Source organism: Anas acuta, chromosome 17 (assembly GCF_963932015.1).
Source record: "Anas acuta chromosome 17, bAnaAcu1.1, whole genome shotgun sequence".
NCBI classification, from domain to species: Eukaryota; Metazoa; Chordata; class Aves; order Anseriformes; family Anatidae; genus Anas; species Anas acuta.
Window position 1 is genome coordinate 8,501,387 of NC_088995.1, and position 17,764 is coordinate 8,519,150.

General features: G+C 46.3%; 1 protein-coding gene across 2 annotated transcripts in view; it reads left to right on the forward strand.

Annotated features, from left to right (window-relative positions):
• Positions 1-17,764, forward strand: part of BCR (BCR activator of RhoGEF and GTPase) — a 102,138-nt gene that overhangs the window by 60,442 nt on the left and 23,932 nt on the right. For both annotated transcript variants that reach the window (XM_068701298.1, XM_068701299.1), the window contains exons 5-12: positions 1,981-2,088; positions 3,856-3,916; positions 4,807-4,859; positions 5,211-5,351; positions 14,587-14,708; positions 14,969-15,137; positions 16,576-16,695; positions 17,387-17,462. In XM_068701298.1, the coding sequence (XP_068557399.1) occupies positions 1,981-2,088; positions 3,856-3,916; positions 4,807-4,859; positions 5,211-5,351; positions 14,587-14,708; positions 14,969-15,137; positions 16,576-16,695; positions 17,387-17,462 (850 nt within the window). The remainder of the gene's footprint in view (positions 1-1,980; positions 2,089-3,855; positions 3,917-4,806; positions 4,860-5,210; positions 5,352-14,586; positions 14,709-14,968; positions 15,138-16,575; positions 16,696-17,386; positions 17,463-17,764) is intronic.

Below are 17,764 nucleotides of genomic sequence, written 5' to 3' on the forward strand. Positions count from 1 at the left end.
GCTCTGTCACCTGAACAGTAAAGAAGTGCTTCCTCATGTCCATACAGAACCTTTTGTGTTTCAGTTTGTGCCGATTGTCTCTGGTCCTGGCACTGGGCAAGTTTCTCTGTTGAAACTGAGGAAAAGAGAGGGAGGAAAAAAAATAAAAACAACAAAAGCCATCAGGCATGTGGGAGTGAAATATGCTTCTTGTGTTTGAGGAATATTTTGTATAATTTTATAACTAAAAGGAAACACTTCAGAACTTTTTTTTAGAAATAAAAAAATATTTAGCAAATATTATCACTAATAGTTTTCAGGAATGGATTTTTTTTAACCAAAAGCCAGTTATTTTTACCAAAGCTTGTTTAGTTTTCGTTGCCTTCTTCTTAATCAAAAAAGGGAAAACTTAAACCAGCATTAATGTCTAGTGTGAGCATCATTGCTTTGATTGGATGATCAGACTTTAATTGAATAGATATTTTAATGATAGCAAGTGTAGAGAAGGAAAATGAAATCTTAGGAAGATTGTTAAGGAGTAGTAGGAAATGGAAGAGCCACACAGTAATGGAGAAACTCTAAAGTTCTGCCACATTAGCTGGCGTCATCCAAATCTAAACATCATAAGTCCTGCATATGAGTGATAATTCTGACAGCATCTTCAGAGAATTGTGCCCCAGTGGCAGCTACAGATTTAATTATCTCCACACTTCCAGGGGCCAGATCACCCCTGGCATAAGTGAGCACAGTTTCCTCCAGCCTCAGCCATAACAATGTTATTTTGTGTGAGGGTTGAGGCTGGTTCCTAATCTTTTAGTAAAATGCGCCATAGAAAATAGCTCACTTCTGTAGCCTCCATTAGCTAAAGAAATCTGTGCAGGGAATGTTCTTCGGGGAGTGCCTTTTTCTCTTCCATCATTTCTTGCACAAAGCTTCATAGAGAATGGGAAACACAATGGTTATGACAGAGGAGGAGAGGAAAAGAGCACCTACTGCTCTGCCTGGTGCCTCTATGGGGCAGAGGTGGCAGGGAAGGTGCAGAAATCATAAGTGTAAGCTTTTTTTGGAAAAACAAAAACACAACTTCATTAAAAAGAAGTCTTTTTCAGAACTCCACCTGTTGGATCAGAACTGAACACACTTCTGCAAGCACATTCAAGCTGCTGAGGTGTTCACAGCACAGCCTGTGGAGCTCTGCAGCGTAAAAGCTGTTCTGCAATCCAGACAAGCTTGGAAGCTACCCAGGGGTTTCCTGAGCTGGATCTTCTGTTCTCTGGCATGAATATCGCTGCAATTAATAAAAAAGTCAGCAAACAGAATTAGTGCTAGGGCTCAGTGATGACAGTGGTTTGTTTATTACTAGACACTGAGGCCTGCTGTGTCTTCATCCAGACCAATGGTGTATTCCTTCTGCTTGAACTGTCATTCTCTGTCACCTAAGTGCTGCAGTCACTGCCTTTCAAACAGATCATGCTCTGGCTCTCTTCTGTATTTTCAGCACTCTGCTGCCCTTTACAACAATGTTTACTGATGCAGATATAGGTTAATATCTGGGTTTGTTTTAGTGTGACCAGCATGCATGCAAAAGCCAACAAGTAGCTTACTGTGGTCACATTTGTGCTGTTGGGCTGAATCATTCCTGTCTGATTCATATTTTGTGGCAAACAGCCAGCAGTTCCAGTTGCATCAATGAGCAAAAATATTAATAGATACTAATCTGGCAGTTCAGAAGGGAAAAATAGATGGCAGTAATAAGGGTGTGTCATCCTCACAGCCCAGTAAGTGAACTTGTTCAGGGTGGATGGAGATGGATGCATGGGACATCTGCCTTGGTTAAGCAAAGCTTACAGGTCAGAGCTGTCTTTCTGGGCCTGCTCAGCATTCCCTGCAATTCTTTGTTGTGAAGGAACATGACATGATCATTAGATGCCAAGGCTGGCCATCCCAAACTGTCTTCTTCCCCAGCATTTATTTTATTTTATTTTGTTTTGCTTCCTGCAGGCTAGCCAGCTGGGAGTGTACCGGGCCTTTGTGGATAACTATGAAGTTGCTATGGAGACAGCAGAGAAATGCTGCCAAGCCAATGCTCAGTTTGCTGAAATCTCTGAGGTAATATCATGGTATTCAGACACACGAGACATCTGAATCTGACTAGTACCCTGCAATGTCACTCCTGTCTATTCTCCAAGTATCTTTGCCACCTTGACTTCTGAAGGAGTTATGAACTCCCTTAGCTTCAGCTTGTGTTCTTGCAACAATTTGTACTTTGGTCTAATAGAGGTTATCTTATGGACAGCCTTTATGTGCTGTTTCTGCCCAAGGAATCTTGTCATAACAATTGGCATTACTTTGAAATTCCCAGCTCTGTGCCACCTGCATGCATTTCTAGCAGTGAAAGCTGTTTTTGAGCTTCCCAAATATTTCTCTTGTTAATGATGATGCTGACTGTGATGTAAAAAGCCATCTTTAATGGCTTGTGTTATGGCTATCTGTGGAATTGCAGACTTCACTGCCTTGGAGAAGATGAGAGTAGCACAGGAAAACTCAATTTAAAATGGCAAGTGTGTCAAGCATAATCTAGATTATTTACCGGCTGCTCTGATTTCCTGTCTTTAAGAGGAGTACTTTGTGTCGAAGCATTTTGAAGGCTTTTTCAGGCTTCCCAAGCCACCAGCTTTGCTGGCAGTGCATGGTCTCATTGACTGTTTGCACTGCAGTAATTATATCTTGAAGAACTGAGTTGCCAAGAGAATGTGAACTTCATATCTGTGTCCTTAAAAACAAGCAAATAAATAATCAGAGCTGAATAATACTGGGAGTGCTTATTGCTCTGAAAAAGCTAATGAGTACATTGAATGTTGCATGTCCCTTTAGATTTTTATAATAAACAGATAAAATGAAACAGTCCCTCTGTGAAACAAAGGAAGCAAGGCTTGCCTGTTGGGATCTGTTGTACTACTCATCAGAGTGCAAGTGCCTTCTATTCTCTTTACTGAGGGTTTCCACCAGGTTCTGGTCCTTTGCCCTATCACTTCTGTGCTCCAGTGGTGTCAGCTCATTAGTAGAGTAGCTTCCCCTGTGCTTACTTTCCTTTCAGTACTAAAATGCATTCCGTGGAGTTTCCCATTTATTAATAGCACTATGTATGGATAGTGTTACGGTAACACCTAGAGGATAGAGTAGAGATTAGGGCAGCAGGGTGCTGGGCTCTGTGCAGACGTGATCCCTCAGTTCTTCTGTTTTCTGAAGGCTAATGCTGAAATTATGCCAGTACCTGCTGCATTTAGAATGATGGTAATGATACTTTTGCATTTGTGTTAGCGTCCTGCTGAGGATTTCAGAGCACTCAGCACATGAATACGCGCAGCTTCATAGTCCATGTGCAAAAAGAAGTGTCACAGATATCGTTCCTTTATGGCCATGAAAGACAATGACTTGGCCAAAGTCGCACAGCTCAGAGCACATATAAGGAAGTATAACCAGGGGATGCTAAATCCCAGTCCTGTACTTTATTGGTGGCATATGCATGCTGTGACAACGGCTGCATCCTTATGGACATGCCTTTCTCTTACAGGTGATTAAAAATTCCACCATCCCTCTGTTGCTGTAGGTGGTTCCCTGCTTTGTTGCATCTCTATTGACATACACTCCTAAGAAACCTGATTAATATTTGAGATGCGTGGGTGCCTGTGACATGGCAAGGGTGAAGTTATCAAGAAGGAAAGTACATTTTTCCTTCACTGACTTGAAATGTGAGAGGGCTGTCCTCCATTCACGCTTAGGCCCTTCTTTGGAGGAGCAGATAGACTCTTACATTCCCATGTGATATTTCAAGGTGATTGACTGCCTGCTACGTGGGTTTTCTTTTTCTTTTAGAATCTAAAGGCTAGAAGCACAAAGGAATCTAAAGATCAGACGACGAAAAATTCCTTGGAAAGTGAGTGATCCATGCAGAGGAGACTGGTTTGTCAGGACTGTGTGGGGGCTGTTGCCAAACCTCCACTCTTACTTCTTCTTTTTAAATGCTGGAAGATTATGGAATCTCTGCTGGCTTTACCTAGGAAATCGGTTGCCTTTTGCTAAGTAGTAGAGCTTGTGCATAGTAAACTGCATGCATGCATGGGCAAACCTCTGCCCAGCGTAAAACCTGATGAGTCCCTTTGGGCAAAACCAGGCTAACCAAAGGACTGCTGTGTTCTTAAGAAAATGACTCCTACACAGTGATAGCACAAACGTCAGCCTACAAGTAATTGTTATGTTTTTTGCCATCTCAAGAGAGCCTGGTCAAGGTCAGCTTTCATTGTGCTTGTCTTTATACATGCGCAAAGTAGATAAGCCACTTTATATGAAGCTTCCATACTGACTAATGTAAAAGCCAATCCCCTTCCTTTTTTTGGCCTATTATCAGGGTTTGGAAGCACTCAACAGTGTTGTGCTGAACTCCAAAAGGAGGGAGGCACTGCCAACCTTTCAGGGACCTCCTTGGCGAGGCCCGATTCTGACCTGTGGGACCAGGCAGGTTGCCAGGGAATTGTTCGAAGTGTGCCATGCTGTGTGCAGTCGTTCGGTACTGCCTTGTGTGCTCATCCACTGTCTGACAGGGTGTGCTCACAAGTGGGCATTTGTTTCCCGTGGAGCATGTTTATTTCCTCTGTGTTCATGTGTGTTTAATTGGCTGTGTAGCACATTAACCTTAGAGAAGGGTTTCTAGTAGCTCGTTGGTTAATAAACCTGTGCCTGTACATTCAGTGGCATTGGACAAGTTGCTCTGTAGGGGCTGTGTTTAGGTACCTCTTTTTTATGTTTACATTGCTTTTTTTTTCACAGCTCTGCTATACAAACCTGTGGATCGAGTGACTCGCAGCACACTTGTACTGCATGTAAGTATCTAAAGGGTAGTTTTCAAACTTTTCGTCCCTTTTTTTTTTTTTTGTCCCTTTAAATTTTCCATAGAGCTGCAGGACTGCAAAAATTAAGCTCTTATGCTGCACAAGAGTCTCTTCACTTTACACTGAGGGGGAAGAGCCCAGGGATGGTACCCATCCATTGGTGTTACAAAGTGCAGAGCATCACTTCTCTTCTTCTCTTCTTCCTCTATACATACAGCCTTATTCTACTGTGTAAGAAGTCATGGAGCATCTTGTCCCATGGCTCTAGTTAGAGACCTTCAGACCCTTCTGCGTTCCAGTGGTGCTCATGGTTCTATTCTTTGCTTGTGTTCCTGGTGGCAGGATTTGCTCAAGCACACTCCAGTGAGCCACCCTGATCATCCACTCCTGCAGGATGCCCTGCGGATCTCGCAGAACTTCCTTTCCAGCATCAATGAAGAGATCACTCCTCGTCGGCAGTCCATGACTGTAAAGAAGGGGGAGGTGAGTCTTCCTGCTTCCATTATTTTCTCGGTTCCTAAATACTGGTTGCGCCTTTGTGAGGCAGACTGGGAACTTGAGCTATTCGTTTGTTTGTTGCTAAGAAACAGTTTATTCAGTGTCCTTGTTCTCTAAAGGATATAGTGCAGCTCCTCTCTGTTTTCTGCTTGGAAAACAGTTCGGAAACCCAGAGGAAAAGTATGATTAGAGTTTTGTCCTTAGTGGTGTTATAATAATTTGTCATACATCATTTCTACGATGTGTAGTTATGTACTAAGTGGATTTGTATTTTACCTGCAAACTCAAACCAAACAGGAAGCCTAGATGGGGAAAAAAGGTAAGGAAAACATCAGAAATCATAGCAGGAAAAGCTGTTTTCCAGAATATTAATTTGCACTATAAAACTCATTTTTGCATTCTTATTTCTAAAGAATAATGTAAATGGGACTAGGAAGCAAAACAAATGGAATGAGTTGGGAAAACTAAGGGGGATATTTAACTCCTAAGGGTGCGATGCAGCCCTTCTCAGCTCTTCTAGGAGTTGAAATGTGTCCAATAAGTTTGAAGTTGTGAAGTTCCCTTACCTGCATGTGGTGCTGAGCAAGGAGGCCATAGACCTACACAATAGTAAACTCCTACGTGCCTCATTGGGCTTGATTCATCTACCTCGTAATTTCATTAGAAGGCAGTTCAGTCCTTCCCGATGAGGACACACCAAGACTGACATTATTAAGAGACAGAAGGATGTAGGAGATTGGACAAAAGAGAGGTGCAGCTCAGAGAGTAAATTCATAAGAGGCATTGTGGCAGCATGCCAAAGACACTGGCTGATCAAAAGTGACCCAAATTAGCCAGTGCAAAAACATCTCCTACAAAGCCCAGGAGATTGTTAACGCACACAAACCTTCAAGATGTATTCCCAGATCCTGTCAGCTAAACATGCTTGCTTTTAGCTGCTAAACGGATTATCAGCTGACAAAGATCTGCTAGAAGCTGCAGTACTGGGAATTGGGTGCACTGTTTGTCCTACAATTCTTGGTCATATTCTTATTTTGTTAACTGAGGAGAACTGCAGCTGAGAAGAGGGAGGATTGAGCAATCAGAGACTGAGGTACAAGCTCAAACATCAGTCACCAAGGCCGGGAGATAGTAGATGGCCTCATTAAAGTGGATGCTGATTGAGTCACAGCAGAAATTGCAGGCTGGAATGCCCCCTCAGAGGGGAGGGAGCACTTTGTGTTCTCTCGTTGTCTGTCAGCATCTCAATGAGGGATGCGGGCTTTGGAAAGTGTCATGCAGAATCCTAATGAAGTGCTAGAGCCCAGGCGGAGGGGCAGGCTCGGGAGGATAATCCTGATGATCTCTTTTTGGAGCAGTATGTTTGTCAGATCTTACAAAGCAGGAAGGGAGAGGCCTGTCAGCATTGGGCTCAGCAGGCCAGTTCACACTCTCACTGGCCCTGTAGTGACTTCTTGTATGATGTGGGGAGGAAAAGAAGACTACATATCTAAGGAGAGGGCTGTAGGTGTGCTGGAGGGAACTGGGAACCCTTTGTGCTCTCTCCCACACTGCTTGCACTGAGCTCAGGGAAGAAAAGTACTTGCTTCTGATGCTTCCCAGCCTTCCACTCTGGGAATCTGAATGTGGATACTTTCTTTGATCATTTGGCACCAGTAGCCCTTATTTTTCGAAGCAGTAATGCTTTGGTTGACACTACTCTGTCTGGAGAGTAGCTACCTTCATTCTCTTCGTAGCAATCCAAAGACAAAGGGAGCTTCCAGCTGCTCTGGGTGGGTTAGTGATGGCTGCTGTTTCCTACAAGCTATTCACCTTGGGGTCATAGCTGGGTTTTGTTTATGCTTGTAAATTTTTCCTTTTCTGCTTATCCTTTCCTCCCACTCCCCTTGCTTGTGCTTCCCCTGGGGTGACAGGACAGCGTGCAGTTTGCATCTCCTAATTGACTACTCTCAATGCATAATGCATTTTTTTTATTTTAATGAATCACCAGCTTGCTTTGATGGCTTTTCTCATTATTTGTCTTACACCACTTTGAAATTTCCTTGGTGGAAGAGAAGGAGGGAAAACAGCCTTTTTCCCTCATGTATTGCTTAGGTGCTGATCGCAGTTATCTTTTTTCCCCAGTCCTTGCCTTTTATGCAGAATATTTTCCCCTTTGAGTGCATTGTCAGAAGGAGTTGAATCTGCTTTGCTCCAGCTCTTTTTTTTTTTTTTTTTAGGATCTCTTTGAACTGTGGGTAGCAGTGAGTGGCTAATCTCCCTAGTGACGGGCTGCTAAGAGGTGTGGGTCAGTAGGCAGTACAAGTCTTCATGCCTTTTGCAAAAGGTGGTTCCCTGCTCCGGGGGCATTGGCTCGGTCTGACCTGCCTGCTGTCTTCCTGCAGGATGTCAGATGTCCTTCCTGCACACCAGCCCCCCAGTTCTGCTTGGCTCAGCAGGCAATTTTTCATAATTCTAGATTTATGCGTGCAAACTGAAAGCTTTCTGTGATTTGTGGGCATGGTTTAATGTGCTGGGGCTGAATGAGTATTTCAGTTAGTGTGAGGAGGTGGGTACAAAGGGAGTGAAACCATTCACTGCAGGGACGGAAGGGGCTACAACAGGGAAGACCCATGTTGGTGGGCCGAACCTACAAACCAGGACTGAGGGAATGCTACACCTAGCTTGGCCCTTGCTGCTGGCCAGTCTCAGCTTTGTAGTTTGCTGGGGACTGCTGCTACAAACGAGCCAGGAGAGCACCAGCCCCAGCCTGTTTGATCTGTGAGTGGTTCACTCAGCGTGCTTGGTTGGGGCTTGGAAAGGCAGGAATGGCCCTGAGGCTGAATTTAACTAGCAGAACATAGAGGTCTTGGGCTGAGGACGTTTTCTCCATGATCTGCAGAAGGGTTTGGATGTATCCTCACAGTAGGACTCTAAGGAAAGGGTATGGGAGGAGTGAAGGCCTTGCAGTTTTTTGACAGCTTTTCTGGTCTTGCCCTAAGAATTTCAAGCCCAGTACTGTCCCTGTATCTCTGAGGAAGCATTTGAGCACTTGGTAGATGGCAGCACAAGGAAGCCAGGAGGGCTTTTTCCAAACTTTTAGATCTGTCTCCCTTCAACCTGTACTATTCCATTATCTTACCACTTCTTTTCTTCCTACCTTTCTGCTTTTGTTATTTTATTTTATTTTTTTTACTTTTTTGATGGGTTATCTGCAGATATCCACTTCACTGACTCTCTAAGTAATCAAAAACATTCACAGAGAGAGGAAAAGGGGGGTCTGAGTAGCACAGCACCTTCTGACTCAGAATGAGAGGGGTGAAAAATCTTACACCTTTTAGAAGCATGGAGCAGACACCTTATTTGCTCACTGACTCTTCTTTACTGCTATCCTCTGGTCTTGAAAAGGGTAGCTGTTTAAGGTTTTACAGAGGGTGGTCCCCTGGAGAAGCAGGAAAATGTATTCTTTAAGGTGAAGGATGTGCCAGATAAGCTAGAAGGGAAGGAGTGATAGCCCTGCGAGACTGATTAACAAATCACTTATGTGGACTGCATGTTTTTTCTCATCTGAATCTGGATGCAAACGACCGTGAAGCTGGTGTTGTCTTTCACTGCCAAGGCTTGTGCTTCTAGCTAATTCAGCCCATTTTTGTAAAGCAGGAGTTAATAAAACTGCAGCAAATCACGGAGTTAATTTGGGAGATGCTGGGCCTTCCCTTGACTGCAGCTCATCTAGCACTCTTGTCAGGGTGTTGTTTCAGGACAGTTCAAACCAATCTGGGTGGTGGTGGCTGCCATTCTGCCCTGCCCATGGCCATGCAGTCCCACCCTCTCTGAAGTGTTGGCACTGGTATTTGTGTGATCCCACAGTGGTATGGAGGAATGGAGCTGCCTGAAAGCTAAACCATGGCTTAGTGTCTGATCTCCTCAGCACATGAGAGGGCAGACAGGCAGCTCCTTCTGGGAACAAGTCCACTAGATTGCATTTTGGATCAGATTTGGATCATATGCTGCTGTGGACCTTCCATGTCTGCACTTAGGAAAAGCAGCTGCTTGGCAGACTGCTCTACCGTGTATCTAAATGTGACTTGTAACTGCAATCAAGGGACAGGGTATCATTGCTTTAGTCTCCTGTTCAATGCGGCAGAGGCTGTGGTAGGAACAAGAAAGGGCAAAGGAGCTATGCAAGGGAACAGAAGTGCAAACTAAAGCCATTGGAAAGCTGGGGGCTAAGCTTAGACCCAGGCAGGCACACACAGCTTGAGGCCTGGTGCCTACTGCTCCTAGAGGCCTTGGGCAGATGTTGGCAATAGAGCACTCAAAAATGATCTTGGATGCTTCACACTCTCTCGCAGCTGGAGTCAGAGAGTTCCTGGTGACAGAAGCTTTGGAAAGAAGAAAAAAAAAAAGCTATTAAAATGCTCAAAGGGCAGCCAATTTAGCTCCTTAGGCAGAGAATCCCTTTATTCTGCAATGCTGGTCTTGCAACACATGCACACACACACGAGGAATCATTTTCTTCCTACGCTCTGCAGAAAGCCAAACCACCTCTTCCTCGCTGACATATGCCAATACACATCTCCTGCTCTTACCCTCCTCCTCCTGCATCACACATGTTCCAGTCCTTCCCCGGGCTCTCACCCACGCACGCTGCAGGCCTCTGCTGTCACCACATCGGATGAGCTCTTTCCTTGGCACTCACGTGAGGAGACAACTCTTTGTACAGCTGTGGTTCTGGATCAGTATATTTTTACATTCCACTTTTTTTAATGTGTCTCAGACAAGCTGGTCTTCTGCCACACTTCCTGGAGTTAAGTGGTACGTGACAGCAGCAGGATTTATCATGTGCAAACAGCACAAAAACACTGTAGGATGAATTGATGAGCACATAGGTAGTCGTGAGGTTGGTAGCAGAGAAGGGGGAGATGCTTGTTAACGGAGGTAAGAGGAGGAGGACAGCAGGAGGCAATCCAAAGAGGTATCCAGGCACTGAAGGATGTAGAAGGAGAGCTCTTTTGTCCAGAGCACTGAGATGGGTGGGAGAAGAAGCAGGTAAAAACATGAAAAGGAAAGCAGGGTCTAGAAGGGAGACTTGGGACTTTTACTGCACCAGCGTAGGAGCTTGACAACAGCTTTGTGGAGGTGACAGGGCCCAGGCCTTGCGTAAGAGATTAAAGGTGATCCTAATTCACCCCATTTTGATACAAAATGTGAGATTTTCCTTTAGGCCTCCACAAACATCTTTCTGTAGCTGAGCTGAGCTCCTGGGCTGGACACCTGCTAGTACTGGGGCTGTTTGTGGAAGAGAGGGAATCACACTGCCACTCTGATACTAAGCTCACGTTTGTTGTTTGTTTGGTGTTTGTGTAGCCTGTTTTAGGAAACACATGAGGTATTGTACATCTCATACAGCAGGATCAACAAGCCAAAAGACCTCGTGTTTCAGGAGACCCTGTCTAGCAAGAGGCCACGGAAGGAACAGCAGTTGCTGCCTGTAGGTGGGAGCTGACCAAGGTGGGCTTTGGTGCCCAAAATGCTAGAGAGGACCGGTGGAGCTGAGGTGGCCTGCGCACCTGGCGGGCACAAGTGCTGCCTGAGAGGGCTGCTGGCTCCCCCAGGGCGGGATAGGATGGGCTGACTCATGCCGGGAGGTCAGGAAGGTGCCCTGCGCTCTCTCACCATGGGGCTTGGCAGGGATCTGGTAAGCCAGTTGGGAAACGCTTTTATTGTTTCCCACTGACCTGCTGAACCCTCCCGGCAAGATGAATCATTTGCAACAAAGGATGTGACCCTTTGCTGGAAGCGCTCTTCCTCTGCTCCACTGATGCTGCTCAGCCTGGTGCATGCCTATTGTGGCCAGCCCTAATGAAAATCCTGTTTTCCCAGAGAAGCTGGTAGATCTAATATCAAGCTCCACACCCTTATGATTTGATCCGCAAACCCTTTCTCCTGTCCTCTCCTTCCTGGATCCTTGGTTGCTCATTGTGGCTCCCCGTGGGAGACCTTTCCACCTAGCTCGTGAGTGAGAAGAAATGAAGAATGAAAGCTCAAGGAAGCTCAGTGTTTCCCTCCAAGTGGATGACTGGAATACATCCCTTTCACCTCTTCACTTCTCTTCCAGTCAAGCTTAGGAAATACAGCCTTGTCTTCTTCCCAGCTCTCTTGCTGAGAGATCCTGCTGCCAAAACTTGTGTCTTGTCAGCCTGGGTAATTTGTACCCAGGAGTGACAGCCAAAATAAACTCAGTGCAAAAGAAGGGGTACCCAAGTCCCAGATGGGAAGTACGAAGGCTGTTAAATCACACCCCTGTTTTGGCATTGTATAGCTGAGCTTTCTGCTTGGGTTTTGGGGAGATGTGGGACAGAGAGCAGGGCTGCCTGGAGAAATTCTGCTCAGATGATGACAGCCAAAGACCGTGCAGTCGCAGATGAGGTGCAAATTTAGACACAGGAGAAGGGGTCGTCTGGGTGGAGCAGGCAGGTTGTGTGAGGAGGTCTGTGGCCTTGCTGCAGGGAACAGCAATGGGCTCTTCTAGTCTTGCTTTGTGGAGGCTTGACACCAGGACTTCCAGTCACTGGTGCCTCTTTATGGGCATCCCTTCACTTGAAGACATGCATATCTTCAAAATACTGTGGTCTAGGTGATGGTACAGGAATACTGCCGAAGCCAAACACACCTGCCAGTGTCTCGCAAAAGGGAGACACAAAGCAGGTCAGGCCTGGGGCACGTGCCTGCCTGGGTAGCAGAGGTGAGTGAGTTGAGAGAACATCTTTACACCTAAGAACAATGGGCTGAGGTTGAGCTGGCAACAAGCAGCTATTCTCATTGCCCCGGAGGAGCTGAGCTGATTTGCAGCATAATTAATATTCATCAGATCTACCAACCTGAGATCAGGGTTTTGGCTTGTTCAGAAAATCTCTTTCCCTGCTTTGTTAATGCCCCCAGATGAAATTCTTTGCAGCTGTGGAGAGTGTTTCTGCTACTGACAGCATACTTCCTTCTTATTTATTTATTTTTAAAGCTGGATGTTTCCAGTTTCCTGCCTACCTGGGATTTGTTGACTGGGCAGGAGGGGGGAGGCATGCACAAGTGCACATCATTAGCAACGACATCAATGCAGGCAGGCGTTCTCTCCAAAACCACCGAGGAGAAGCCAGGAGGATCACACCCACCTAAAAATAAACATTAACATATGTACAGGCCTTTCAGAGCCTGAATCACTGCTGGATACCAGATCTCCACAGGCTCATGCCCAGAGATGGTACAAGAGTCTGCTGGGGAGCAGCATTAACTTCCTGGCACTATGGGGAAGGTGCAGCTTTGGTTGCTGCTGCTCGCAGATTCCCAGGACTTTTGTACATTGGCAGGTGGCCCCAAGATGAGATGCTGACGCTATCTGTGCTTCAGCAGCTTGCTGTGGTGCAAGTGCAGCTGCAGACAGTAAAACGCAGACTCTTACCCATGTCAGGAAGTTTGGGGTGCTCTAGGACAGACTGTGGAAACAAGAATTATGTCTGCAAGGACATTTCTCTCCCTTGTGCTTCCTGCCATGATGTGTGCTGGGCTCGGGACTGATGTGGTTTGTTTTCAGTTGGAGAGCCGAGATGGGAAGGATGGTAGGAGGAAGGAGAGGCAGTGCGGGGGTTTGCACTCCCACTCTCTGCAGTAAACGTGTTCAAGGCTTGTTATATCATGCAGCAAATAAAACTCATGAGGCATAACCCAGAGAAACTGAGGCACGATTCTGCTTTGGATGTCTTGACCTTGCTCAGGTTAACTGCTTTCCTACTGCACACTGCTGCACACCGGAGCAGAGCTGCCTTTGGAAAAGGAAGACAGCTTTTGCATGTGTGGTGATTGCAGAGCTGCTACAGGCCAGCAGCGAATCCTACTGACAAGTCGTGCGTGGGCCTGGAGAAGGCTGGCAGTGAAACAGCAGGAGGGGGTGTTGGCGAGCGTTGGGCAGTGTTAGATCTCTCCAGTCTCCAGCCGTGACGTTGTCATGGCGTGTACAGCATGTGTGCTGTGTCACTCCCTGCTATCAGGGGAGCATCCCCCTAGCTGGAATAGCAAGGAAAAATACTGTGGGTCAGGAAAAAGTGTCTTAGAGCTGCATGGATACGTTGACAGTGACTGCTTGTACTGGCCATGAAGCAAGGCAAAACTGACAGTTATAGGAATTTGCCCAGAGTTTCATACCCTTGACTTCTGTTTGAAAATCAGTGGGAGATTTCTATTCTTCCAGATGTGCACTCAAACTCTTACTGATCCCGACACATCAGAACAGAAGGTCTGAGCGTGGAGCAGCATTTGAAACTCCTGAGTTGGTCACTGGTGACAGCACAGACCCATCTGCCTCACTGCCAGCGCTCCAGACTTTGTCTGTCAGCTGCAGAGCCCCTGCAAGGGCAATAGGAAAGAGGTGCTTCTGCCCTCCAGTGTGTGTCTCTCATGTAGAAGGTTGTAAAGCTTCCTGTAACCAGAGGCAGACATAACGGCATCAGTGTTAGGCACTTTCTTTACATCATCTAGGTTTGAGGAATGTTTGTTTGACTTGAGGGGGAAAAAAATAAGGCTTTTAACAGGCATGGGGTAGGGGACATATCCAGATGGTCCTGTTTAAACACAGGCTGGTAAGGGACTACTGAGGAGTTTGCTAGGTACACGTTTTGGTCAGGAATCATCCCTTAACAGCACTTATAATAAAGAAGCAGCAATAGCATTCAGCTGTTAATGCTGCTGGGAATGGAGGTGTTGGTAGGCTCCTCATAGCTCCAGCTGCACCCAGTAGCTGGGAAAGTGACTCCTGGGGAGGGCAGGGAAAGCCCAGATAGAAAAGTGGTGTTTGCTGCTCTCTACTGGTTTGTGGGGGGGATGATGTTCTGGGAGCGATCTGGTATGGAGAAGCCAGGCAATGACTCACCATAAATTACACGGGCTCAGAGACAGGTGATGGAAATAAGCCTCAGCTCTGACCTGGAACCAGATGAGGAAGGAGGTGCCTGGCCATTGCTGCCCCTAGGAGAGAAGGCAACAGCAGGGAGCAGAGCTTGCAATAAGGAGCATTTAACAGCTTTTTTTTTTTCTTTTTTTTTTTTTTTTCTCTGTATTGAAACAATTTACTCAATTGGCTCTGGTAGGAGTCATGCATAAGGAGTATGGAGTGTGTTGCTGCGGGGGCTCAGTGCCTTACCTGGGCCCTTCTTGCACTAACCAAAACATTTTCTCTGTTTTTCACCAGCACCGGCAGCTCCTGAAGGACAGCTTCATGGTGGAGCTAGTTGAGGGGGCTCGCAAACTCCGTCATGTCTTTCTTTTTACTGATCTATTCCTGTGTGCCAAGCTCAAGAAGCAGATTGGAGGGTGAGGTTTCCTTTCTGGACTACGTATTTTGCATCTCAGCTTCAGCATAATTCTCGGTTTAGCCAGCAATGACAGTTGAATACTCCAGTTTCTTACTGGAGAACAGCCTTTTGCCAGATTTTTTCCACCTGGAAGTCACAGTGAAGTTGTGCCCATTTCTGCATCTTCTGAACTATAATGAGGAAAGGCTCGTGGGAAGGGGGGGAGTGGGTGTTGCTAAGCACCAGTAGTAGTAAAGGTTTGGAACTTCTGTCTTTCAGAAAAAGCCAGCAGTATGACTGCAAATGGTACATCCCACTCACGGACCTTAGTTTCCAAATGGTGGATGAGTCTGAGGCAGTGCCTAACATCCCACTGGTACCTGATGAGGAGCTGGATGCCATGAAGATCAAGATATCCCAGATCAAGAATGACATCCAGCGTGAAAAGGTAAAAAGGGGTTGAGTGGTCCATCCAAAGCATAGAACAGATTCAGTATCTTTGCTGACATGAGATGCTGATAGAAGCAGCATTCCTAGAGCTGCACAGCATGGGGAGTCCTGCAGAGACAGACCACCCAACAGAGATTTGTGGTGCAGCTCTGTTAGCAGTGATATCTAGGCTGCTGCGCAGCCCATCGTTGCTCATCCTAGTGCAGTGCTTGAATGATGGTGTCCTTTGAGGATGCAGGAACTGCAAAAGATGCTTTATGGTAGCCAGTAGCTTCCCCACTTGCATGGGACTACCTGTGACTGCTTTATCCAGGCATTCACGTGGAGAGCAGAGCTTTTATGCTGTAGACACGAGAAGGACTGGGAGTGTGGCATAGCACTTCTTAGGAAGTCTGACTTCTGGCTGAGTATGATCCTGTAAGTGATTTTGGTCAGAAGCATGTACTTTGGAATTTTTGCAGGCTCACTTATGCTTTTCTAGCATTTTCTGACTTCACCAGTGTCAAAGCAACAGCAATGTATAAAGAGAATACAAATTATTCTGACTGGACAGTGTGACACAGATGTGGTGTCTCTGGCCCAGGCTTGTCTTTGCTTGCAAGGCATGTTTTCTCAGAGTTGTTGGACTTTGAACCATCCTGTCACCCAAATGAGAAAAAAGGCTTTGAAAACTAAAAGCCTGATGGTATGTAGAGAAGGATATGAATAAAATTACTTGTACCATGAGAAGAAAATCCCCTGCACTTCCAAAGAACATGCTTCTTGTACCTTTGCCCTGGCTAGCTTTCAGAGAGGGTTTCCTGGAAAATGTGAGATACTAGGAGGAACACCGTGTGGAAGCCTCTTACTCACAAGACGCAGGTGTTTAGGAAACACGTTTTGGTGCATCAGTGCCAAACAGTGTACGTGGCTGGCTTTGGGGCTGGGTTTAATCCAAGAAAAAAAAAAAAAAAAAAAAAACACAAACAAACGTGTTTTAGCTGACCTCTGAAAACGCGTTGGTAGGTAGCAGATGGGAAAGAATTTTGGTGATAGAGTTCCGAGCAGCTTTTAGAGAAGTTGCCTTCACTCTCCTTGACTAAGGATGCTTGTGGAGGACCTGGCAGTGCTGTGGCTGCCCAGTGATGGGATGCTGCCTGCGGACTCTAGAACAGAAAATATTGGGGTGGTGGGCATGCAGCCCTGCACCTAAATCTGGGGCAGCTGAGACTGGGCACAGAGTCAAGTCTGGCTGAAGAGATATTGCAGAGATAACACCTTCCTGAGCAGCTGGAACCCTGTGAATCCTATTGACAGCATTTCTCCTGCCTGGGGCCATTTTGCTACTCTCAGAGGGAAGGGACCATGGGTCTGAAAATGTGTGTTGGCATAAATTGGGGCAGCTGTAGGAGAATGACATTCATGTCCTCTGTCTCCCTCTCTCCCCCACCCTTCAGAGAGCCAATAAGGGCAGCAAGGTCATTGAGAGGTTGAAAAAGAAGCTCTCAGAGCAGGAATCACTCCTACTGCTGATGTCTCCCAACATGGCCTTCCGGGTACACAATCGCAATGGCAAGGTGAGTGGCTTTTCTGGTCTGCCTCAGGCCCTGTGTACAAGACAGATGTCAAAGGATTGTGTGTGTCTGTGTGCCTGTATATGCCATATACAAATGGACCTGCCCTGGCAGAGAGATAGGAAATGCTCTTTTCATCTAACAAAAAGCTTCGCTTGGCAGCGGGGATGCTGAATGGTTGTGAACAATCTCCTTTTAGCTCCACAGGATGCTCAGTGTGCCAGAGGTATCACCTGCTCTGGCAGTACTGGAGCTTTTCAGCGTGGCCTTTACACACACAAAGACAAAGGATGCTCCCAAGATCCTGTTACTAGTCATTGAAAATTCACAAGCTGGTGCCTGCTTCTTCAGCTTGCATCAGCCTCTTGGTCTGCAACAGAGGCTCTGGGGTTTCATGGTGCAACTGTTACAAGGAATACCATGGGACCCCATGCTGCCAGGGACACAGCTGCTCCTTGCAGGGTGGAGCTCTGTGAAAGCTCTGACCGCAGGAGCCCATGTTGGTACCACTGGCACACTGCTGAGAAGGCACATTGCTGGAGTCCTCACTGTCACTGACAAAGCTGTGATGTAGGGCAAGTGGCAGTAGTACTAGAAGGACAATATAGCTAAGAATTTTCACTGGAGATGTTGGAGGCAGGTCTGCTCTCAATGGCGTGTCAGACTAATAATGTTCTTCTGTTTTCCTGCGTAGAGTTACACGTTCCTCATTTCATCGGACTATGAAAGGGCAGAGTGGAGGGAGAACATCCGTGAGCAGCAGAAGAAATGTGAGTGACCCTCAGCTGGGCATTGGTACAAATGCTGTGATCCAAGAGCAGGAGTCCAGAGGATGAGGTCTGGGCAGAGTTTCCTGAGAAAAGAGGACCACGCATTGAAACTCATAGTGCAACATGGATGTCTTTTGTCTTGCATATCTGAGCCTCTGTAGGGAAACTTTGACTGTAGTACCATGTAGGGAATGCGCGGGGAGAGATTGTCCAATTTACCCCAGAGATGTGTGCAGCTCCAGGTGGAGGGAACAGCTGCACCCTTTCACCTGGCTTTAGTCCAAAGAAACTTTTATTCTGGC